The sequence below is a fragment of the Eretmochelys imbricata genome, chromosome 6, assembly GCF_965152235.1.
Source record: "Eretmochelys imbricata isolate rEreImb1 chromosome 6, rEreImb1.hap1, whole genome shotgun sequence".
NCBI classification, from domain to species: Eukaryota; Metazoa; Chordata; order Testudines; family Cheloniidae; genus Eretmochelys; species Eretmochelys imbricata.
In genome coordinates this window covers 44,847,541-44,872,840 of record NC_135577.1, presented here as the reverse complement: position 1 = coordinate 44,872,840, position 25,300 = coordinate 44,847,541, and the positions used below count along the sequence as shown (strand labels likewise).

At 41.7% G+C, this 25,300-nt stretch overlaps 1 protein-coding gene across 1 annotated transcript in view; it reads left to right on the top strand.

Annotated features, from left to right (window-relative positions):
- The window catches only part of BBOX1 (gamma-butyrobetaine hydroxylase 1), a 60,280-nt gene that overhangs the window by 13,476 nt on the left and 21,504 nt on the right, over positions 1-25,300 (top strand). The window contains exon 3 of the mRNA XM_077818490.1: positions 20,720-20,918. Coding sequence (XP_077674616.1) covers positions 20,720-20,918 — 199 coding nt within the window. The remainder of the gene's footprint in view (positions 1-20,719; positions 20,919-25,300) is intronic.

The following is a 25,300-nucleotide window of genomic DNA, read 5'->3' as shown; positions in this document are numbered from 1 at the left end:
AACTGAATTAACTCATGATCATTTGAATCAAGGTTTTCCTGTACAACCAGTTCTTTTATGAAGTCCCCAAATTCGCACCATGGCTACTGTCTGTTCAGCTCCACTGGTGGAAGCAATGATGGGAACTCCACTATAGACAAAGGGCTCTTAGCCACCAACATATTTACCACTGTATCATCTGTACCTTCTCTGAGCAAAGTCGGACAACATGATGGTAAGATCCCCGTGGCCAAAGGAACCACCACTGGAGATGAGTCAGTTGTAGGAACACTGGGAAATTTTAAGGTAGAAAAGCTAATGTAAAAGCAGCATAAGGGCTAAGCTCTTGCCTGCATGGATGTGTTAGTGAGGGAATTGGGAAGTAGGGGCCTCTTTCCCCCTACATTAGCAGGGAGGGATTCATAAGATGCACTTGATGCTGCTGACCCAGTAGAGCTTATCTTTCAAAATAATAGCAGTGTGGGCACGTTACACATCTCCCTGGAATCGTGTCCTGGATGACAGGATCAGTGAATACGCTGGACAGTATTCCTGCTCCCCCTACCAGCATTGGCCAGGGCAGGAGTTACTGTGTTTGACAGTGTCAGTAAAAGTCTTTTTTCTTTTTTTTAACACATATAGTAAATAAGAACTGAAAAATCAAAGTGTACCATTTCCAAGGATCAACAAGTGGTGCTTGGTTGAGAGTAAGAGTGCTTTCCAGCTCTAGTAAAGTGTTTATAATATCCGAGAGCATTGCTGTTTTCTTGGAGTTATGCTCTTTCCACTGCTTCAGAGATCTCACCTAACTCCTGGAGGTATTGTGAAGATCAATGCATTAAGGTCTGTTCAGCCCTTGGAAGATTTTGAGCCATACATAAGTGCTAAGAAACAAAGGTTGTATAGTGCTGGAAAGGGTAGATTTCCTGCTTCCCAGTAGGATACACAGCACTTGACATTTTTTGCATACAGAAGAACTCTTTCAGTTTATTTGTAAAAGTGATTTAAATATTTGGTTTTTCTGTCCCTTTGAGCTTTGTACATTTGGACTCATGAGATCAGAATGCCCTCTCCAGCAGTAGATCCCATGGGAAAGTCTACTGAGGAGAAAAAAATTACAAGGTTCCACTCCTGGAGTTGTGGGGTGGAATTCACCCTGCAGAGTGAACTTGGGGATCCACGGAGGCCAGGACCTGTGCACTCAGAGGCTCTGTGCATCTGCAGCAGCTTAGGAACCCATCACATTAGCCAGCAGGATCTCTCCCCGATCATTTTTGTACTCTGAGACCTTCCTTAAAAGAGGGTTGCCCATCATGTTGGAGGCTGCAAGATAAGGGAATACATTTTCAGGCTGCCTCAACGGGAAAGGGGAGCCAGGGCAAACTTCCTTAGCTTGGAGCTAGGATTAAAATCCAGATGTATCTTTTCTGACATTGGGAAGGACCAATGACCTATCAAATAGTCCTTGGAATGCTAATATTTATGAATATTTTATTTGGTATAAGAGAGGTTCAGGAACTTTTTATTAATGAGACCATAAAAAAGATTAAGAAGGAAAAGCATCTTACTTAAATATTCCATCATTTTTTCTTATTATTATATACTTGCACTGATGTATAAAACTTAAATTTGTCTTTTACAGGACACTTTTGACAGGTCACTCAGTGCAGTCCAAAGAGATTTTAATTTTGAGGCCAAGGCAACTTTTTTCCAGAGAAAAGGAAAACATTTGCATTTTAATTACTTTTTTAAAATTTTTCAAACTGGTGAAGGGACATATATTGAGTTAAACACACTAGAGCAGTGAGTAGAAGGCACTGGAATGGCCTCACGAAGGAATTTAATGACGTGAGATTATATTTCTCCTCAAGGATTGCACTGTTTTTCATTTTGTGAATATTTTGAGATATTCAGCAAGTTGTCAGTGAAACCCTTGGTTGCTTTGAAAGAAAGGCTAGACTATAAAAGATGGTCTGTGTGGATGGCTTATATTAGGATATGTGTGTTGTATTTCTTGGACTCTCTCTCTAATGTAGCTTAAGCCAGAGGAATCAGAAATGCTACTTGTGGTTGGAAATTTGCAAACCTTGCAAATGTTGAAAATTGTTGTAATTACACTCTGTAGTCCGTCAGCTCAGTGCAGCTTTTACTAACTTATATGGCAGTTTATATCTGCCACCAATATATACATATGATCAAAATTTTCAAACTTGGGTGCCTGACTTTAGCACCCAAAACCTGTATTTAGGCACGTTGGTTCTCTTTGCCAGCATTTTCTAGAGAACTAAAGAGAAACCTGTCTTTTTAAATCCACTTCCGCTCCAGATTGTCCCATGCAGCACAGGATAGGATTCCACCCACAGGTCTGATTCTGCAAGCTGCTCAGTGTCAGTACAGGAGTATGCACATGTAGAGCTCATCACAAGCTTAGGGCCAAGATTTGCAAAGGGCTTTTGGGTCTGTGAGAAGGGGGATGCTAAATATATTTGTTATAGTCATCCTTTGAAGGGAATAGGGAACAAAAAGTTCGGCTTTGCAAATGATGTAACTTGCGTTTTCAGCCATTGTGAGGTCTATTTTTTATAGTTTATCACTAGATTCATACAGACTAGCCCCAGGTTAGATAAAATGTTGAGTTAAAATATGCACAAGTTAAACACAACTATTAGCCTATGAAACGTTTTTAAACTTTTTATACTTTGTTTATCAAAGAACATATAATAATCAGGTTCTGACATAAATACGTGTGGGGAAAAAGAGAAGTTAGTTATTGCTGGAATTTCATGCTTAATTCTTATATGGGCTCTAATTCAGCAAAGCAATTAAAGCACACTTTTAGCATTAAAAGTGCCTAAATGCCATGGAAGTTTAGATACTGGTACACTAAGGTTATGTGTACACTAGCACTTTTGTCCGTATAACTTATGTTGGTCAGGGGTGTGGGGAAAAAAAAAAAACCACTCCTCTGAGTGACATAAGTTAACCGACCGAAGTCTGGTGTGGATAGTGCTATGATGGTGGAAGATGCTCTCCCTCCAACGTGGCTACCACTGCTCATTGGAAGTGGTTTCATTATGTCAACAGGGGAGCTCTCTTCCGTCACCATAGAGTGGCTACACAAGAGCTCTTACAGCAACTCAGCTGCATCGGTACAGCTGTGCCCCATAAGGTCTTCAGTGTAGCCGTATTTGAAAATTCAACATTCGCCACCCCAAGTACCTGTAGTGACCATGCTGTCTTCCTATTCTTAGAAGATACCATAGTACCACAATCCCTGCATAATGACAGATGCTATTTCTTGTATGATGCCTATAACATAACACGTATGTTAAGCTTATCCACTGGTTTGAAGACTCTCTGGGCTGGTCTACACTGTACAGTTAGGTTGTCTTAACCCTATTGCTGTGAAAAATGTTATGCTGCGTGTGATGAAATTAAGCCAATTTAAACCCCAGTGGAGGCATCACAAGGTCAATGGAAGAATTCTTCCGTCAGTTTAGCTACTGCCTTTCAGAGACGTGGATTTACTACTGTGATAGAAGAGCCCATTCTGTATTAAGCATCTGTATACTACAGTGCAACAGCTGCAGCTGTGTTGCTGCAGCATTTCTAATGTAGCTACACCTTTTAATGATTAGGGTGACCAGATCGCAAGAATAAAATATCGGGACACATGTTGGGGACAGCCATAGGCTCACAGCCCCCACCGGAGCCATGGGGGTGGGAGGCACACAGTCCTAGGAAGCCACGGGTTGAGGGTGCGTGGCTCTGGCCCTAGCTGCAAGCCGCTGATGTGGGGAGCACGTCTCCAGCCCCGCCTCAAGCCACAGGTGAATCAGGGGCCCCGCTGCAACTCCAGCTCCCGCCGTAAGCTGCTGGTGGGGGGATACATGGCCCCAGCTGCAAGCCGCGGGTTGGTGGCGCTCAGCTCTTGCTGCAGCCCCCGGTGGCAGTCCCACTGCAAGCCACCCACCGCAAACCTTGGGTCAGTCAGGGACGCATGGCCCCAGCTCCAGTCCCCATCACAATCTGCAGGTCAGGGTGCTTGGCCCCAGCCCTCACCGCAGGGCAGGAACGTACAGCCCCGGCTGAAGGCCCCGGCAGCAGTCCCGCCACAAGCCTCCTGCCACAAGCCACCCACCACAAGCTGCAGGTCTGTCAGGGACACACAGCTCCGGCGCCCACCGCAAGCCGTGGGTTGGGGGCGCATGGCCCCGGCTCCTGCCACAAGCTGGGGTCACACAGCCCTAGCTCTGGTCCCCACTGTAAGGGCAGGGGGTTGGGGCATGGGAGGAGGTTCGGGGTGCTGACTCTGGGAGGGAGTTTGGGTGTGAAAGGGAGTTCAGGGCTAGGGCAGGGGGTTGAGGTGCTGGAGGGGGTGCAGCGTGGCGCTTACCTTGGGCGGCTCTCTGGAAGTGTGACAGCTCCCTCTGGGTCCTAGGTAGAGGCGCAGCCAGGCGGCTGTGCACGCTGCCTCACCCACAGGCGCCACCCCTGCAGTTCCCATTGGCCATAGTTCCCAGCCAATGGGAGCTGCAGAGCAGGTGCTCATGGCAGGGGCAGCACGCAGCGACCCCTGGCCATCCCTGTGCCTAGGACCCAGAGGTCGCTGTCACCCTCTTCCAGGGAGCTGCATGGAGCTGGGTAGGGAGCCTGCCAGCCCTGCGCCAACGGATGCCTGGCAAGGAACCCTACAGTATCGGGACAAATGGCGTCCTGATTGTATATCAGCCTAGACGCAGGACAAAGAGTTAAATATCGGGATGTCTGTATTAATGATACTAAGTGCAGGCATGAGAGTTAAGGTTAGAGATGTAGCCTTAGCTATGAATTTCCTAGCTTTTCTTTGTTAATCAGGAATGCTCTGCATTAGAAATAGCATTGTTTCCCATCTGGAAAGGGGAGTGAAAGCTTCCCCACCCATCCCCCCATTGAGAAGCGTAATGAAAGGATCCCCATGTTTAAATATTTCAGATATCAAATTTCTCCACTGTTTTCTCATTTTAATTTAATTATTCTTTAGTTAAAAACAGAATGTTGAAGAAAGGAAGCAACAGCAAAATTCTGATGACCAATATGACATGGGCATCATCTCAAATTTGGCAGAGTTGTGTGCAAATCATTAGTCTAAAAGCAAACTGACAAGGCACTACAAATAAAACTCCTGTGAAAAGAATGAGGAGGAATATAGTCTTGTATTTGGGGAGTACATCTTACATCTGAAGAATGTCTGTCTTGTACAAGTGAAAAGAAGTTTCCCCTAAAGTCCACTTATGTACAGTATAGTCTTTCTACAGATCTCCCCTGAAATAGAAAACATATGGTCAGTTGTCAGTATTAGTCACAGTCATTTCTTAAAAAAACCAAGGGTCCAGATCAGAACATATTGTGAAAATTAATGTGGAAAATATTTAGCACTAAAAAAGCCAATGTGTGAGCCTTCTAAGAACCAGGGGCCAGCTCCTTAGCTTGTATAAATTGTTATAATGTTATCACCTCTGAAATCAATGGCGCTACGACAAATTATGCCAGCTGAAGATCTGCCCCTAGATTTGGTGATTATGCTTTGAAATGTGCTAGAGGATGAAATCCTGACTGCCATTCTCTTTCAAATAGTCCCATTTCCTTCAGTGAGACTACGTGTGTGAGTAAAATGAACAGAATATTGTCCAGCATAATTTTTAAAAATATCTAATGTTCATTGGCTCTTTAATTATATAAATAATGACATTTTACTATGGTATTATACATAGGAAATAAATATTATTCCCAGTACCATCTTTTAACCATTTAGAATAATACAGAATCAGTTACAGCATTCATGATGTAAGAACTACCATACTCAGCCAGGCCAATGGTCCATCTAGTGGTCAATAAGAGATACATCAGAGGAAGTTGCAAGGAAATCCTGAATTTGACAGTTATATGATTCCAGATGATTCATGTGTTTAATAGGTTCTTCTCCAGTCACTTGCACGTTAGGTAGCTCATAAAACAAATTCATTTTTTCCCTGTATAGCACATATATGATTCTCTGTTTCTACCTGGTACGGCATCTGTATTAACCACTGAGTATATGTAGGGTATGGAGAGAAAGTGTTGAGAAACTGTGTTTGGGGTTCTATGCTCATATTATAATGTATTTTATTGCAAAAAGGAGACTGTGCACCAATATTTTCTCTTCATCCTCTTTCCACACACTATATTCTAAGCTTGAGGTGTTCATTTCTGTATGGATTGCATTACTTGGGCCCGAATTATGCAATCAGATGAACCATAACACTTATATGGAGCCCCACCAACTTCATTGCGGCTTGGTATAGCTATCTGTGACAGATCCAGTCACAAGAGAAGATCTTTAACAGCAGTGTGTAGTGATAGGAGACTGCCAAAGTTACTGCTTCTCATCAGATCTGTTTCTCTCTCCCCCTCCCCCCGACATCACTTTTTTCAGGGCCCTCTATTCCTACTCCCAGTTTCCTTGCCCAGCCAGTCACAGTATCCCCTGCTAGCTCTTTGTCCGATTTCAGTGTCGTCCTCCCTCAACTCTTAGTCCCCTCCAACCAACCATTTCTTCAATTCACTCCAACTCCAAGTACCAGTTTCAGCATGGAAAGTTTCAGCCCAAATGGCTTATCTGGCAATCTTAATAACAATCTCCCCAAAAAACAGAACAAAACATTATAATATATGTATATATATGTATGTGTATATGTATATATGCAGATAGCTGCTGTGCACATCAAATGTGGACCCCTAAGTTTATTTACACTGTTAAAACAATTATTTCAATTTACTATATATGAATGGAGATAGTTGCAAAAATAATTTATTACAATAAAAGCACTGTATTAAATGTACATAGCAGCATTCTGTAAGGTGCACTTGCACCAGATTTTAAACATAAAATTTAAAAACCAAACCAAAATGGGTCCAGGATTCTAAACAGTGTGTACAATATTTTAAAACATGTTTTTTTTGTAATTGTGCCTACTTTACAATTACTGGTTATAGTATAAAATGAAGTCTGACCCATAATTCTAAATTTAAGCTTGCATATACCAGTAGCGCAGGCAAACTCCTAAATTAAAGTAACATTTAACATCAGCAGTTCCCAGACTCCTGAAAGTGGCCTGTTGAGAAACTGTGTTTTGGGATCCATGATTAATTTCCTGTCTTTTCACTTTCTCTTTGCATTACCATTCCCCTGAGTTCTTGGCTGAACGCTCCAGATAGAAGGCTACAGTGCAATTAAAACCTAGATGATATCCATTTCAGTTTTGTCTAGTAGAGCTGGCCCTTGTGGGATAAGCTTAAAAATAAACAACTCTTGATTATTTTAACAAAGTAATCTTGGCAAAGGGATAATTATGTTAAAAAGCAGATTAAAATCCCAGCATTTGTTGATTACAAGGTGTTTGTGCATGCAGTAGTGAACAGCTACAACAGTGCTTTTTATCCAAGAAAATTAATGGGATGATGAAAATGGCTCTACAAATCTTAAGTAGAGCAATTTTGAACAGATGGGTCCCAAAGAGATTCTTTCCCTTGTTGTGCCATGTGGCAGAGCACAGTAAGTATGTAGGAAGTGACAACAGTAACGGTTATAGCAGCTTGCTGGTATGAGTCATTTCAGTTTGTTACAAAATTAAATGTAGACCAACAAGTATAAATATTGATCCTCAGCTGGAGTAAATCATTTTAGCTCCATTAAAGGCAGTAGAGCTGTGCACATTTATATCAGCTGAAGATAAGGTCCAATAATTATTATATTATTTATGAACTGTTACTTTTAACTCTTAGAAGTTTGATATATTTCAGACTCCCAGCCAAATAAATGTTTGAGGATATATTTATATCTGTGCATACATTCATGTCAGTATATGTGGACCTGATTCTCCTTGACTTCACTAATTATACACTATTGTAACTTAATTAACTTCACTGAAGTTACACCTGACTTACACTAATGTAGATAAGAGGAAAAGTTTTGCTCAGCCCCTGCGTCCTATGGCTGAAGTATGCTCAGTGCAGACAGAATCTTTGGAGAATTTAGCCACCAAACGCTAAGAAGTCTCTACTGAGCATATACAGACACATTTTTCAAAGGTTTATAACTTTGTCACATTTGAGTCTTTTTTAACAGGAGTAGCAAAAGTTACATCCCGAACATCAAGATGCCTCCCCTGCCAAATTTCAAGCCCTTGCTCCAGAGAATGGAGGCACTACAATTTCCTAACTAAAAAAATTGTAACAGTTTTTTAACATGACAAAGCTATATATTATTCACAAAGTTCATTCTCAGAAACATCCGAACCATTTGTGCTAAAAGTTTCCAGAAAATTGAGCATTAGGCAGACACCTGGCATTGGAAATGGTTAAAGTTTGGCAAAGTTTTAAGCAACTGAAAACAGGTTCTTACAATGGAAAGTGTTGAGCAACCTTAATGATAGCTCTGCCTATAGTGAGTAAATTGTACTGCATGTGAACAGGAGAAACTGATGGTACAGCCACAGTACACGGAAGCAGTGTGCAAGCTTCCTCATAGAGCTCTGCCAGAAGTTTTAACCAAAGATCTATTTGATCTAACACAGGTTTCCCTATGTTTGAAGAATATTTGTTTGGCATTTTTAGTTTTGTAGTCTGTAAATCTCACAGTCTGCATATGGATAAAAGGAGGGAAAAATCCAGCAAGATCAGTGTTATCTAGGGTTTCCTACATGTCCATTTTATCTGCAGCCTCCGAGATGACTCTTTGGCATATATCCCTGGATAGTGTCGTCATAATTATTTTCTTTTCTCTAAATTTTTTCCCTCCCCCATTATATTAAAATTGGCCTTAGTTTCAAAAGGCACCATCTTTTAGAAGGAGATACAAATCAGTTCCTTCATTGTGAAGATTTTGCCCTTCCCTGGCACAAATTCACAGTTCTGTGTGGAAGTTATTTTAAATGTGACTGTGTTCTTTGTACTGCATGGAAGGGATTTTCAAAAGACCTTAGGATTGACTTAACTCTGCTCCCATCTAAACAGGAAATTTATCAATAGGACCAGAGTTAGGTCAACACTAAGCACTTTTGAAAACCCCACCCTATATGTTGTGGACAGAATTTGAACCATAAGTCATATGGAACTGATCTGTTTCTGTTTGTTAGTGCTATTATATATTCATGGAGCAGCTTTCCAAGGAAGAAGGCACAAATAATAAAGCTCTTCAAGAGTTAGTTAGAAGAATTCCATTGCTAGCAGATGAATGAGTGAAATTTTCTCTCAGTAAATATAATCAATACCACCTCCAAAGGGTTCGGGAAGAGGTACAGCCATGGCTTCCCATTCCACACCAGCTCAGAGTGAGCGTACTATACTGAAAGGGAGAAGACAGCAGTATCTGCAGCCCCTACACAGTGGGCGACTTGGGAACAGATTATGCCTCTGTGACCAGGTGTCGGGTTGGGATACCCAGAGAATGTCACACTCAGGGCAGACTGCAAGAAATAGACAAACAATCCCCTAAACTGGTGATTTATTCTATAATTAGATTCACCAAGCCAGTAACAAAAGAACTTCTGTATCACCACACTGGTTACAATATGCCAAACCCAGCCCCTTTTAGGCATTCTAGCCCTTGGTTCCCATCCAACTAAGTCTAATATAGTGAGGGGTTATTGAAAACCCTATTCACCATACTTAAAGTTCTACCAATCCCAAAGGGTCAGACACTTACCCTCAGATCTTTCCCAGATAACACACTGTCAACCATCCTTAGTAAACTAGCTACAAATTTATTAATAAAAGAAAAGAGTTATTAATGGTTAAGGAATCATATACATATATACAAGTGATTTGTCAGTGTTCACAGATCAGGATCATAGCAGTGATGTTATATCTGTTGGTTTGCAAAAGTTTATTTGAAATTGTCTCAACAGGGCAAAATCCAGGGCAGCTTAGATGTAAAGTCTGTTAAAGTCTTTCTATACATTTTCCAGGGTATTCCAAATGACTGTTTGGAAGATCTCAGTCCCACGGTTTAAACTTTCCCTGTTCAAAGTTCAGCAGCCTAGAGATGAAAGGATCAGTCCAGAGGTTTCACTTTTATAGTTGAAATGGGCTGTTAAATGTTTTGAGCACAGCATGTGACTGAGGATTCTTCTTTGTTGAGCACACACCTGTCCCATCACTCTGAAGTTAATATTCTATTTACTATGCATGCACAGATAATCCAGTTACACTGATTAACATAAGGCAATTAGCTTGTCCTCCCTTATAACAGAAAAAAGAAAAGGAGTACTTGTGGCACCTTAGAGACTAACAAATCTATTTGAGCATAAGAGTTTCAGAGGGGTAGCTGTGTTAGTCTATTTCAACAAAAACAACGAGGAGTCTTGTGACACCTTAAAGACTAACAAATTTATTAGAACATAAGCTTTTGTGGGCTGTGACCCACTTCATCAGATGTATGGAGTGAAAATTACAGTAGGCAGGCATAAATATACAGCACAAGAAAAGATGGGAGCTGCTTTACCAAGCGGGAGAGTCAATGATTCAATCAGGGTGGATGTGTCCCATTCCCAACTGTTGACAAGAAGGTGTGAATGTCAACAGAGTAGTACTACAAAAAGTAATTTTTAACTATGCCAATTCCATCAGGGTGAATGGCCCATACTCAACAGTTGATGGGAGATTATTACTTGTAGTGACCCAGTCATTCCCAGTCTTTATTCAGGCCTAATTTGTTGGTGTCAAGTTTGCAAATGAATTCCAGTTCTGCAGTTTCTTGTTGAAGTCTGTTTTTGAAGTTTTTTTGTTGAAGAATGGCCACTTTTAAGTCTGAAATTGAGTGGCCAGGGAGGTTAAAATGCTCTCCCACTGGTTTTTGAATGTTATAATTCTTCATGTCCACTTTGTGTCCATTTATTCATTTGTGTAGAGACTGTCCAGTTTGGCCAATGTACATGGCAGAGGGGCATTGCTGGCAAATGATGGTATATATCATATTAGTGGATGTGCAAGTGAACAGGCCCCTTATGGTGTGGCTGATGTGGTTATGTCCTGTGATGGTGTCACTTGAGTAGATATGTGGACAGAGTTGGCAGTGGGGTTTGTTGCAGGGGATGGTTCCTGGGTTGGTGTTGCTGTTGTGTGGTGTGTGGTTGTTGGTGAATATTTGCCTGAGATTCGGGGGCTGCCAATTCCTTGTGGGGTTCAGGAAAATTAAATACAGTAGGAGACTTTACAGTAGCAAAGTTTGATTTTAAATATTTTACAAGATTGATCTCTTGTTTCTTTGGAAATCTGGGTTAAAGGAAGGAAGAGTGAATGAGACACACTTACAACATAACAAGTGTCTCAAAGGAAAATGAATTGCAGTGCCGTTCACAGATGTTACCAAATTTCTAAACAACAAAAAATTAAAGCGCCACTGAGTTAGAAATCATACTTCTATCTGGAAATTTTCCATTTTGTGTAGTTACAAGGAACATCTAAAATTAGTGTAACTGACAGAAATAAAGTTAAAATGATATTATCTATTTTCTGTTTATTTTGTATATTTGACAGCACTTTGTACAGTCTCTTTCGCTGTTTCCACTATATAGTCAGAAAGTCCGCTTTTCCTGTAGCTTTTGTGGGTCTTTCACTCAGAAGCAGGGGAAAGCAAACACCAACACCATCCCCATAAAACAACAGATTTAGGCAAGTGCACTTAGGGTCAGGGGTAGTAAGCTTTTTTTAAAGTGACTAGATTTTAAGTTGGTGGTCTCCCTTTAAATCCTATGAAACTGGGACCTCACCTTGGTTACCGTAATGGAGTGTTTCCAAAACTCTCTCTAGTTATATTAACAGCAAAGTGCCAAACCTAAATTTAGGCTTGGAAATCTCGAAACCATTTCTAGTACTTCACCTACATTTATGAGTATATTCCATTGATTGTAGCTGCTGGAACAAGTAAATTGGTGATTTGTTATGTACATAATTGCCTAGAGTTTTTGCCCAGAGTATTTTCTTTCTAGCTCAAATGACTATTCCACATCAGATTAATTTATATGATTGCTGTCAGTCATCATGGTACTAATATATATAAATTATTGACTGTTTAAAAAATAAATCTGAGATACAGTATGAACTATTGATGTAGTTTAAGATTGGGAACACTGCCTCAATGATCAGCCTTTTTACAAGATTGCTTTCACATCCCAATAAAACTTGAATAAGCTTTCAGAGGGACTGGATCAGACGTGGGGCTCACGAGAGGAAAATCTTGGCAAGATCTATGGAATATGTAGAGATATATAATAAAGTACTACTCAGTCACAGCCCGCAATCTACTGCCAGTGCTGTCCAATCTGCGCTGCTGAATTTAGATAAGAACTTGTAGACTGTTGGGAAATAGTTTTTCAGCTCTCCAATAACAACTTTTCAGCTAATGCAAAAACTGCTTGAGGCTCAGATCTGAAGATGTTTTTCCTATATGTTCTCTTGGTGAGCTTTCTGCTATTGCCTAGGTCTTTCATCTCCTTTTGGAGGCCGCCTTGTCAGGCTACTGTGGCTTTCCACATTGTGGCTAGTTTGGGATAGAGTTATAGTGCACTGTTGTATGGTTTATAGTTTGCTGTGGCTGTTGACAGCCCCCAATGGCTGCTCTCCTACTTCCTAAGATTGAGTAAGATCTTCTTGGCCAGGAACATAGTGTAACTTGGGAATTCCCTTGAGAGAGAGATTGCAAAAGTGTTCCCAACTATTTCTCCCAGAGAGTCTTGTTCATTTTAGGATGGACCACATAAATCTGACATTGAGGTGAACATTGAAGCACAGAGAGATGAAGTGATTTGTTTAAGATTAACTGCTGTGTGAGTAGTAGATTTCTAAGCAGAACCCAGGTTTGCTGAACCTATCTATTAGAAGACCGTAAACATTTTTGATTGTAGAAAATTTACATTTCAAGTAACTCATCAAAAAATCCAGTCAGTCTCTCAGCTGGCAGAGTCAGGAACACATGATATTACATGCATAACAACAAAATAACCTAAATGACTCTTCAGCCAGGCAATTTGGCTAGTTAAGACAACATTTCCTATGTAACTCTGTTTTCGTGGTAAGGATGTAAGAAATTAAAATCAAAACAGTGAAGAAATAAGACAACTGAAACACTTATTATGTCAAATTGTCTTTTCTTTGGGCGGGATCAACACCCTGCTGCACCATTCCATGCACAGAAGAGACCAGTTGTGTGTGTCAATCTCCCCTCTCCTACATGAAAGGAGAATGGTATTAGTCACCTCCACAGAGTTGGGTAGGACGGAAGAAAAGTGAGGGTAGTTAGGATGAGCTGCATTATACCCCATCCAGCCCTGTTAGGAAATCACTGTTTGCCTCCTGGTTTCTGATACTTTAGGATACACTCAGGTCACATTTTCAAGCTTTTCTCCGCAACCATGAGGCTTAGAAACTTCCCTTATTTATGGAAGTTTGAGATCTCTCAGAGGCACTTCTCTCCAGGAGTTGGAGCTTAAAGTAAAACATCAAGTGCCACAAAACTCATGAAAAAAATCACGAGAACTGGCAAGACTTTAACTAAGAGCTTGTCTTCGCTGTGTTGTTAGCTCGAGCTATAACTGAGTTTTGCTACTACACTGAGTCCTGTCCACACACACAAGTCTCTACCTCAAGTTACGTGGTGCTCTAAGCTCGAGCTAGCTGACCCAAGGAAGGTTGTCAAAGCTCCAGTGCTGCTGATGCTGGAGCTAATAATGCAGTGGGAATATAGGAGTCTGAGTGGCAACAATTCATCTGCTGCTAATCCAGTAACACCGTGCTGCTAACCGAATCACGCTGTGTAGCTCTGGTGTTTCGTACAGCGGTCTGGTCAGTCACTCGAGCTAAACTAGCTGAAGTGGAATGACTCAAATGTACTAATTCAAACTTACTGTTGCAATGAAGACAAGCCCTAATCATCTAGAAGATAAATACCAGACTTGGAGCATATCAGTATTCTTTTATTTTTTTTCAGCTAGATCAAGGGATAGATTGAGGCTCAACCTGGGGTTGTTCATGACTTCTCTACCTCAGCAGCATCCCTGGGAAGATCCTCCAAGAGTCACAGTTCCCCACTGCTTTCCTCTTGGTTATTGCAGCCCTTTAAAGGGTGTACCTTACTCTCCTCTCATTCTAGGGCAGCAAATGGAGGGAAGTGAGCCAATACTCAGTCCACACCCCAGCTACTTGCTTGCAGGAGGTTGTATCCACAGAGCAGAACCCAGGATTCATGTGGGCTAGAAAGGGTGGGAGGAGAGAGAGGAGCCTGACTCCTTTTTATTCCCCTGCTCAGCTGAATAAAATAAGGACTCGGATAACTAGGAAAGCATCAACGGTATCATTCCCTTCTGTACTCTGTGGTGGCTGTTATGTAACCAAAGATGTGGATGTCTGCTTTAGATTCAGTTTATTACAACAGTCAATGTTATAACCTCACTCATCACAGAACGAAATTCTTGGGAGGGTTCCCAAGGGTTACTTTTGAAATTAACTTTCTTCATACATAAATAATTGGAAAGGTTTTCCCTCAGCACATGTAATAATCTCCTTTCATGGGTCGCAAGAAACAGAGAACAGCTGCATTCTTTTACTCAGCACTTGTCTGACAGGGAGTACTTTCACAGCCACGCAAGGCAACTGTCTGCTCTAGCTCAGTTGTTCTGCTTTACATGTTCATTTGTGAATCAGTGTGCCTAGGATAGGCAGGGGCAAGAGAAGAGTGCACGTAGTCTCCTCCTTTGCATATCTTGTGTAACATCCTGTCACAGAAATGGTTCCTGCACTCAGGAGAACACAGAAACTTCTCCCTTGGAGGTCCCTGGGATTCACATCACCCCAAAAGGGGCTGGTAGGTGGTATGGCCGTGGCAGATTCACATCTGCACGCCAGTCCACAAATTGAAATGGCTATAATGTGTGGGAGTTGGAAAAAGCTGTAGCGTGTTCAAGGATTGTGAACCGTGCACAATTCCCTGCATGCTGAGCTGTTTGCAGGCACGATCTCTCAAGGGAGCCAGAAGCCACAGTCTGTCCATGTGTTCCCCATGGGCCCATACAATGGCACGCTGTCCCTTACTCAGGTTGGCAGCTAAATGACACCATTCTGTCCTGTTCTTTACAGATATTACATCACCATTATACCTGGTACATTTTAAGAGAAATAGAATTTTGTACCTGGATCTTTATGGTATTTCATACCATCAGAACTACCAGAAAGAAACTATGAAATGTGAGAGAGGCTCACTAAATTTCTTGCTTCACTGTGTCTACATGCTGTAGGCCGAGGGAGATGAGTATTGCCGAAAATGAGAGGACTGGGCTTGATGGTGAAGGGAATGGCATGAACAGAGCTTCCGCACTGAGCTGGGAAGGGACAATAAATCAGGAAGCGGAAGAAGGTGGAAGGCCAGTTGTAGCATGTGTCAAGCCTGTGGTTGCACAGAGGTCTGCATTTTAGTGGAACTCCCTCAGTCACCTCTCAGGCCTGGACTATATGCTGACTCATAGTTCCCCTCAATACTGGAGCACAGGGAAATGGCTGGCTAGAACAAAAAGACCCTGTATGAGTTAAAAATCCATCACTGGACACAAGTGAGAAGCCCCATGTTCAGGATTCTGGGACAAGGAGAAATCCCATACAGTATTTGGGACCCATACCAGGCATGTCTCTCTTGAAAAAGTATCAAGCTGTCTGAAGTGGCTCACAAACAGGAGTGTCAACCTTGGGGCAGGAAGAAGAAGCAGTGCATAAACCCCAAATTCGTTGTGAGTTCTATACTTAGGTTTTCACTAACCAAGTAACAGGTATGAACTCCAAGCACTACAGCAGCTTAACCATGGAGTCACAGACAGCCCCCCTGAGTACCCCAGTCTATCTTGCCACCAAGGCAAACTTGCCTTTGTGATAAATGATGCCTTACACCAGAAATCACAATAATATGTAGGTTACTCCCATTCCCAAAGGAAGAGTCATTTACCCAGGTCAATTGTACCTTTAGATATCTCACGAAAGACAATGCTTGTAGCCCAGGGGTGGCCAACCTGAGCCTGAGAAGGAGCCAGAATTTACTAATGTACATTGCCAAAGAGCTACAGTAATACGTCAGCAGCTCTCCCACGCACCGGCAGCACCTCCCCGCACCTCCCGGTCAGCTGTTTCCTTGCGTGCAGGAGGCTCAGGGGAGAAGGGGGAGGAGTGAGTGCATGGCAGGCTCAGGGGAGGGGACGGGAAGGGAAGGGGTGGAGTGGGGGCAGGGCCTCTGGCAGAGCCAGGGGGTTGAGCAGCGAGCAACCTCTGGCACATTGGAAAGTTGGCACCTGTAGCTCCAACCACAGAGTTGGTGCCTATACAAGGAGCCGCATATTAACTTCTGAAGAGCCGCGTGTGGGTCTGGAGCCACAGGTCGGCCACCCCTGTTGTAGCCAATCCTGTGATAACCTGACTACAGATATTAACTAGGAAAAAGAAATGAGAGTTCTTTACAAAGTTAAAGCAGGTAAACATACACACACAAATGATTTAATCTTAGGTTTCAAAAAGTAATAGAAGCTACTGTGATGTGCTTTTTGCTATTTGCCTTTTTGGGCTAACCCAAGCTAAGCAGCTTGGGGATCCCTTGCTTATACTTAGAAATATTGCCCTCTGCAAGTTCCAAGCAGCATAGTGATACAGATCCCGCTGGTCATGGATTTTTGTTCCCTTCCCCCCAGAGTTCAGGCTGTGATGGGATGAGTGTTTGTGCACATCTCCTCTTCATGGGTGTAGGGGGAGCAATCAACAGAGTCTTTTGTCCACTGATGTTCCACATTGGTTTGTCTGGTGTCTATTGGCCTTCTTTTGTTGGGCAGGAGATGACACCTCTTGGAGTAAACTAGTATTTCACAGTTGGTAATGTTTCTCTGACTGAGAACATTTTCAGTTTCATAGCAACCGCTTTTTGTAGTTACAAAGAAAACACTTAAATATTACCTTATAATGCGGGATACAGATATAATAAGTGAGATTAATGCATGCAGCAACTCACAAGCATTTTATAAAGTCTGAAACACCTCTGTAAATCTAATACATATTTTAACAATACTAACACACAGGTGAGCCAGATTGGTTTCCAGCTGTGCATTTGTCAGTGTTCAGTGAGGCTTAGGGCTGCCCTCATCACACACACGGTCTCCCTAAATGTAAGAATGCCCCTTGGAGGGAAAGGACAAGAGGAGACAGGAATAGGAAGGAGTATAAGAGTTAAAAGAAGAGGAAAAATAAGAGGGAGAAAGGCTTTGCGACATTTTTGTCCTAAATAGTGGTCCAGATTCTGGCTGCACTTGCAAGAGGAGAGAGGGTGCAGGGGCAGCCAGAATTTAGATTCTCACACTGCCTGACCCCCAGGCAGTGGAGAGGCATAGGCAGCTGTGGAGCAAGACACCCTAAAAGCTAGTCTGCCATTGCCATGTCCTTGTCTGTCTTCTGCACTGGCTGGCTGTCCAAGGTCAATGGCGGAGGGATTCTATGTTGCATTATTTTGGGGACTGATTTTGCAAGCACTGAAGTCAGTAGCACAACTTGCACTGACATTAATGGGTGTGAGACCATGGCTTTAAGTGCTGTAGTAACCACCATTTCTGAATGTTCTCCCAAAGCCCTCCTGGAGGCTTGCTGTCTGTCTTTGTCCCCTGTAAGCAGAATGACTCCAGGAACTGCTGCTCAGAGTATCCCCCACTATTTAGCTCTGTCTTTGAACGCCAGAGTCTAGCCCAAAATTTGCAGTATGACTTACAGTGATCTTTTATTGAAAATAACTGTAGTCAAACTTTATAACGTTTCCTATGGTGAAAAGATGACCTAAATATTATATCTCATGGAAAGCCTTGTCTCTTGTGAATTATGTATTTCTTCGTCACTTGTGAAAAATCTACCCTAATACAACAGTACTATATAATTTGTACTTTCTTTTCCAACTATAAATTTCTGTCTGGCTTTTTGTAAATCTTTTTTTTTTCCCTGAACTGGCATCAGAACATATTGTCTGAATGCAGAAAACATTCCTCCTCAGGAAAACCCGAACAAAAGAAAGAACCCAATGAAGAACCCAGGAGTGTTTTCTTCTAGTGACAGTCCATTTAATTTACTTTTAATTCATTTTGAGTGCAGCATTCCCCTGGAACCCATATATCTCTCTGTATTAGGAAGCTTATCTGTTCCTGAACTCTCCAACTCAAATAAAATGTGGTTGCTTTAAGACTCAGTAAGGGGTAAAGAAAACTATATTGTTAAAAATGGAAATCAGTAACCCTTACCCAGTTGCTGGCTCAGACTGTAGGCTTAAGGCATCCTTAGAATAGCCATGCTAGATTTAGGAGCATTTGGGCAGCTGAAACTATATGAAAGCATATGAGCAGATAACCCTTAATTTTCAGGGGTACATAGCATTTGATCATATTTGTCCCATTGGATGAGTAAAACCTAGGTATCTCTTTGAAACATTGGGAAGTTATGGGTTTACTTTCTTCTGAAATATGGAATAGCATAACACATATATGATATGATTATCCTGCTCTCCCTGACGTAAGCAAAAACTTCCCCTTAGACTTCAGAGCTCCTGTGTGTGTGGCTCCGCTACTGGGGTAATATCAATGACAGGTACATCTGAGTTCTGTATGTGGAGCAAAACAGAATCCCCCTCTCATGGTTTATAGCCTGTATAAATATGCAAGGACTGATTGTGTCTTTAAGCCACCGCAGCTCTGGGATGGACATGATGCAGAGTCTGACCAACCCAGTGGAGTTCCAGGCAAGCAAATTGCCTAGGCACAGTGGCCCTCAGAGCACAGGGAGAGAGTGGCTGCTGAGCCAACGTTTTTCAGCATGTGCTGTGCACCCTCCCACGCCCTCCAATGTTGTTGATGCAAAGGGGGCAGTGTGGCAATGGCTCATCCCTTCCTGAGCCCACTTTGAAGAGGCCAGTGTAGTAGCTACCCTCCCTCAACACAAGGATCAAATTGTGCTTGGCCTTGCACCAGGATGGAAGTGGAGATGTGCCTGTTTTCTATTTGCACTATGGTAAGATGATTTTCAGATTATAGAAAGGTTATTTATCTGAATCAAATAGAAATATATGAGAAACAAGCAGGGGGGTTGGGGGGGGGAGCTTTGATTTGTTGTTGTGGGCCTTCTGTTTTTCTTTGGCGAGGAGGGGCTAGGTTGGATCAGAGCTGCATTTAGTCTTAATCCACCAGTGATGGAGTTGTAGTTCCAGAGTGATAATGACTGGAGATTTTCTGCAGAATGTTTATGGGAGTACTCTCAGAAGTGGCAGGTACTCCGCCTTGAAAAAAGCATTGCCCACGCCCCCTCCAGCCACCTCACCTGATCGTGTTACTTTTGGAGTGCACAGCGCTGCAGTCAACAGTAGTCTCCCACTCAGGAGCACATACTTCAGCATTCTGACTGCCTTCTGCTTGGAGACAGAGGGGAAACAACTCCCTGTGTTCTCGGCCCCCACTAATGCACTCAAGGGGGGATAGCCGCAATTTGGCTCTTTAATAAAAGCTCTTTGAGGCAAGGAGCATGTCTTTTTTCTGTGTTTGTAAAATGCAGGGTACATTTATGGTGCTATATTAATAATATATTTGTACATTTATTAGTAAAAATATAATATGCATACATTTTCTGCAGTCTTGTGGCACACACATATACACACACATAGTTCACGTATATATAGTTCACAAATATATATTGTTTGTTTGTATTATAGGCCGAACGTGAACGAACATCTTTTAGAACTCATTTTTGATGACAGTGGCCAGAATGTAAATTCTTTTTCTTCACTGAATCGTTGATAAGTATGGAGCATTCTCCATATTCTAATTATGTTAAGGTTTCTTAACTTCTTGGGCCTCAATTACCAAAATAACATCTGTGTGAAATAGTGTTAAATATCTACAACAAATACACATAGGAAAAGACACTGAAAGCAAGGTAGTGTTTGTCCTGTAACTACACACTACAGAGCATTCTGTATTGTCGATTTTAACTCTAACTGGGAATTGTAACTTTTTTATATGTTGAGTGAATTTTCTTTTCTTTTTTGTTGATGTGTTTTAGATGAAACCATTTTAATTATTCTGTTTTTAAAATCATACATTAACACATTCATCTGGCCTATCTTGGTATGTTGATTGTTAGCTCTTCAAGGAAGGGATTCTCTATTACTCTGTGTCCATACAGTACCAATCACAATGGGACATCAGTCCTGACTGGAGTCTCTAGGTGCTACTCTAATACAAACAATGAATAAAAATAACAGCATAGCATGAAACAAAACATTAAAGAAACTGAGTATTGACAGTTTTCACTCTTTTAGTCCATATATTCAGAGAGAGGGAGGCACTTCTGCTTTGGTTTGCCATATAATATTCCTTTCAGATTATACATGGTTTAAAATGTTATTTATATGTTTGTTTGATGTATTTTACTTCTAGAAAACTGTTTGTTTGTGATATGTATGTACCAAAGGCTCCACATGGGTCCCGTCGTGCAAATCTAATTGCAGGACTGGGACCATATTCAGAAATACACAAAAGCAAAGCATTACTTTAAAATAGTTTAATATTGTGAATATGTCCTAACCTTGAACATGGAAATAACTACAGTGATACAAATAAGAAATAATAAAGATAATAACTAAAAGTTTGCTTCAATATTTTTTGTCTTACAGAATGTAAATATTGGGGCTCAGATCTGCAGCTCCCAAATATGTCTTTTGAAGAAGTCTTACACAGTGACGAAAGTGCCTACAAGTGGCTTTCCACCCTTAAAAAAGTAGGAATTGTGCTGTTAACAGGAGCTGCCACTAGACAGGGAGAGTTGGTTAAACTTGGCAAAAGGATTGGTTTCCTGCGTCTCACATTTTATGGGTGAGCTAGTTTTTCAAATGTCCTAGTTCTGCCAGCAATGTAATCACCTTTGATATGTTACACTTCAAGATGTAGGACCCTTCTTGGGGATTAATTTATTGTAGCTGGATCAGAATTATTCTTGGCTTCACATTAGAAAATGTAATCACTCATAACACTCTGTGGCTGTGGATTGCTTTGCCATGCCAGATGGGATATATGACAAATAGCATGGTAGCCAGAAGCAAACTATAATGACAATCGTGATTGTAAAAGAGAATAACAGAATTGAAAACAAATATAAGATGATAATCAACAAGATCTCAAGCCATGGATAGAGATGTGCCTGATCAAATACCCTGGATCCAAACACCTTAACTTTGGATCAGCATTTGCATTCAAACTTTGTGTCAAACCCATTTCTAGTCATGGAAATAGAGGAGGTTCAAGTGAGAGACTGTCTTTCATATCAGTTTTAAGTACCCACTTCACCACCTTTAAATGAAAGCTCTGCTCAGAAGAGTCAGTCAGCTCAGAAGGTGCTGAAATGAGGGTTACAATGTAAATATTTAAAATACATTTTCAAAGCTGACTAGGCCATGGTGGTTCTGAACCCTTTCCATACCAGGATATACACCAGTTCTCCCCTCCCACCTAGCCAGGATCTCCCTCCCATTTAGCAATATGGGAAGAGTAGTGTGACACCTGTTTGCAACCACCCAGTTGAGAACTCATGAACTAGACTCTAGAGGATATAGACATCACATTAATGTTCATGTAAGCACAGACCCAGTGGTCACATCCCTGTCTGTCCCCAACCCCTTTTCCACGGTGGGCCATGCAGGACCAGTGCAGAGCTCAATTCCACCATGCACATAGGGTGCAGATCACCTTGTATACCCATTTCAGAGCCACCCTCTCTCAACAAAGCAGAACCCCTGTATTGATGGATCCCACAGTATTCTTGATTGATCCCACAGTATTTTTGTCAACAAGTTAAAGAAGTATGGGCTGAATGAATGCACTATAAGGTGGGTAGAAAGTTGGCTAGATTGTCGGGCTCAACGGGTAGCGATCAATGGCTCCATGTCTAGTTGGCAGCCGGTGTCAAGTGGAGTGCCCCAGGGGTCGGTCCTGGGGCCGGTTTTGTTCAATATCTTCATTAATGATCTGGAGGATGGTGTGGATTGCACTCTCAGCAAATTTGCGGATGATACTAAACTGGGAGGAGTGGTAGATACGCTGGAGGGCAGGGATAGGATACAGAGGGACCTAGACAAATTGGAGGATTGGGCCAAAAGAAATCTGATGAGGTTCAATAAGGATAAGTTCAGGGTCCTGCACTTAGGATGGAAGAACCCAATGCACAGCTACAGACTAGGGACCGAATGGCTAGGCAGCAGTTCTGCGGAAAAGGACCTAGGGGTGACAGTGGACGAGAAGCTGGATATGAGTCAGCAGTGTGCCTTTGTTGCCAAGAAGGCCAATGGCATTTTGGGATGTGTAAGTAGGGGCATAGCAAGCAGATCGAGGGACGTGATCGTCCCCCTCTATTGGACATTGGTGAGGCCTCATCTGGAGTACTGTGTCCAGTTTTGGGCCCCACACTACAAGAAGGATGTGGATAAATTGGAGAGAGTCCAGCGAAGGGCAACAAAAATGATTAGGGGTCTGGAACACATGACTTATGAGGAGAGGCTGAGGGAACTGGGATTGTTTAGTCTGCAGAAGAGAAGAATGAGGGGGGATTTGATAGCTGCTTTCAACTACCTGAGAGGTGGTTCCAGAGAAGATGGTTCTAGACTATTCTCAGTGGTAGAAGAGGACAGGACAAGGAGTAATGGTCTCAAGTTGCATTGGGGGAGGTTTAGGTTGGATATTAGGAAAAACTTTTTCACTAGGAGGGTGGTGAAACACTGGAATGCATTACCTAGGGAGGTGGTGGAATCTCCTTCCTTAGAAGTTTTTAAGGTCAGGCTTGACAAAGCCCTCGCTGGGATGATTTAATTGAGGATTGGTCCTGCTTTGAGCAGGGGGTTGGACTAGATGACCTCCTGAGGTCCCTTCCAACCCTGATATTCTATGATTCTATGGCTTTCCACGGCTTTTTCCAAATGTTTCACTTGCAGACTTTCTTCTTCTAAAGGGTTCATTTCAAAATGTCACAAAGAGTAAGACACATAAGTATGTGCTGACCTTTAAGAAGTCCCATTGACTTCATGAATTAGGGCCCTAAATCTCCAACTCCCTAATGATCTGCTAGAGGGGTGAACAATCATAGAATCGTAGTACTGGAGGGGGCCTTGAGAGGTCTTCTAGTGCAGTCCCCTGCTCTCAAGGCTCAACTAACTATTATCTAGACCATCCTTGACAAGTGTTTGTCTAACCTGCTCTTTAAAATCTCTGCAACCTCCCTAGGCAATTTATTCCAGTGCTTAACCACTCTGACAGGAAGTTTTTCCTAATGTCCAACCTAAACTGCCCTTGTTGCTATTTAAGCCCGTTGCTTCTGGTCCTATCCTCAGAGGTTAAAGAGAACATTTTTTCTCTGTCTTCCTTTTAACAACCTTTTATCTACTTGAAAACTGTTATCATGTCCTCCTCAATCTTCTCTTCTGCAGACTAAACTAACCCAATTTTTTCAATCTCTCCTCATAGGTCATGTTTTCTAGACCTTTAATCATTTTTTTTGTTCTCCTCTGAACTTTCTCCAATTTTTCCACGTCTTTCCTGAAATGTGACACCCAAAATTGGACACAATACTCAGATGAGGCCTAATCAGCGTGGAGTAGTGGAAGAATTACTTCTCATGTCTTGCTTACAACATTCCTGCTAATACATCTCAAAATGATGTTTGGTTTTTTTGCAACAATGTTACACTGTTGACCCATGTTTAGCTTCTGATCCACTCTGAACCCCAGATCCCTTTCCACAGTAGGCAGAACTCCTTCCTAGGCAATCATTTCCCATGTTGTGTGTGTGTGTGTGTACAGCTGATTGTTTCTTCCTAAGTGGAGTACTTTGTATTTGTCCTTAATGAATTTCATCCTGTTTACTTCAGACCATTTCTCCAGTTTGCCCAGATCATTTTGAATTTTAATCCTGTCCTCCAAAGCACTTGCAACTCCTCCCAGCGTGGTATTGTCCGCAAACTTTATAAATGCACTCTGTCTGTTATTATCTAAATCACTGATGAAGATACTGAACAGAACCAGACCCAGAACTGATCCCTGTTGGACTTCACTTGAATGCTATTAGCTAATGTCTTGCTGAGCTCAATAGTCTTGTTCTGTCACCCATCCATCTTTGGAGAATAATTTTCAGAATTCTGATTTGCACATATTCTTCAATGACTTATGAAAAAAATAACAAACCCATAACATTTAAATGTTACCATCTGTGTTTCTGTCCTGTTTTGCCAATTGTATCTTATACGTTGGGGTCTGCATAGCCACTAAAACCGGGACATCCAGGGGCTCCTAGCCAGGCTTTTTTCCCTGATCAGATAATACAAATTCCAGCTAAACATGAATTTTCATTTTGAGCACCTCAGTTCAAAAGTTAACAATATGGGTGCAACAGTGAATGTCTCCCTTTTTTGTCTGAAAAGATTTAAAATAAATAGGAGAAGACAAAATCCAAACCTTGGCTGGAAAGCCCACATTCCTTCCATATTAGAACAGAGAAGCAAAGATTTACTTCCCTCGTATAACGTTTTTGTATGAGGCCACATTCAAGTCATGTTGGCATATGCAGGGCTGGCAAGATTGATAAGCACGGCACAGTGATAATGAGAAAAATATGTTTATCTGAAATGTTAATTTGGGAGGGAGGGAAGGGAAGAAAAGATCCTTTTTTCTCATTATGTTGCTTCTTGTTAATGAAGAGATGCAGTGAAAGTCTCAGCAAAGTAAAGAAATGCTTGAATAATGCCAATGAAGTGTTCATTTTATTGGGCTAAAATAGCTCAATCACTAATTGTCATAGAAAAATAAATTATTTGGGATGCTACCATCATTCAAGTTTACTGAAAAAGTTCTGAAAGCCGGAAAAATCGCCTTCATGATCCCGTAGCTTATTTCTGGCACTGGACAAGTTCCTTCTGATTTAATTTCCATTCTGTCATTTTTTTTGTGTCCACCCAGCTACTGAGCTCCATTTCTGGGGCAACTTCTGATCTCAGTCACATGGATGCAACAGCACTGAAATCAGCAGGGTTGCATGAATGCAACAGGAAAGAATTTAACTCTCTATATAAAGCACCAGTACCTGGGATAAATATACTAAATGTAGTTTTATTTGCCTTTTAAAAATTTTAAAGCAACCTAAAGTGATTAACATTGCAGTCTTTCTGAAACAGGAACTGTATTTAAAATCTATGGCCCATCCAAATGTTACTGTAT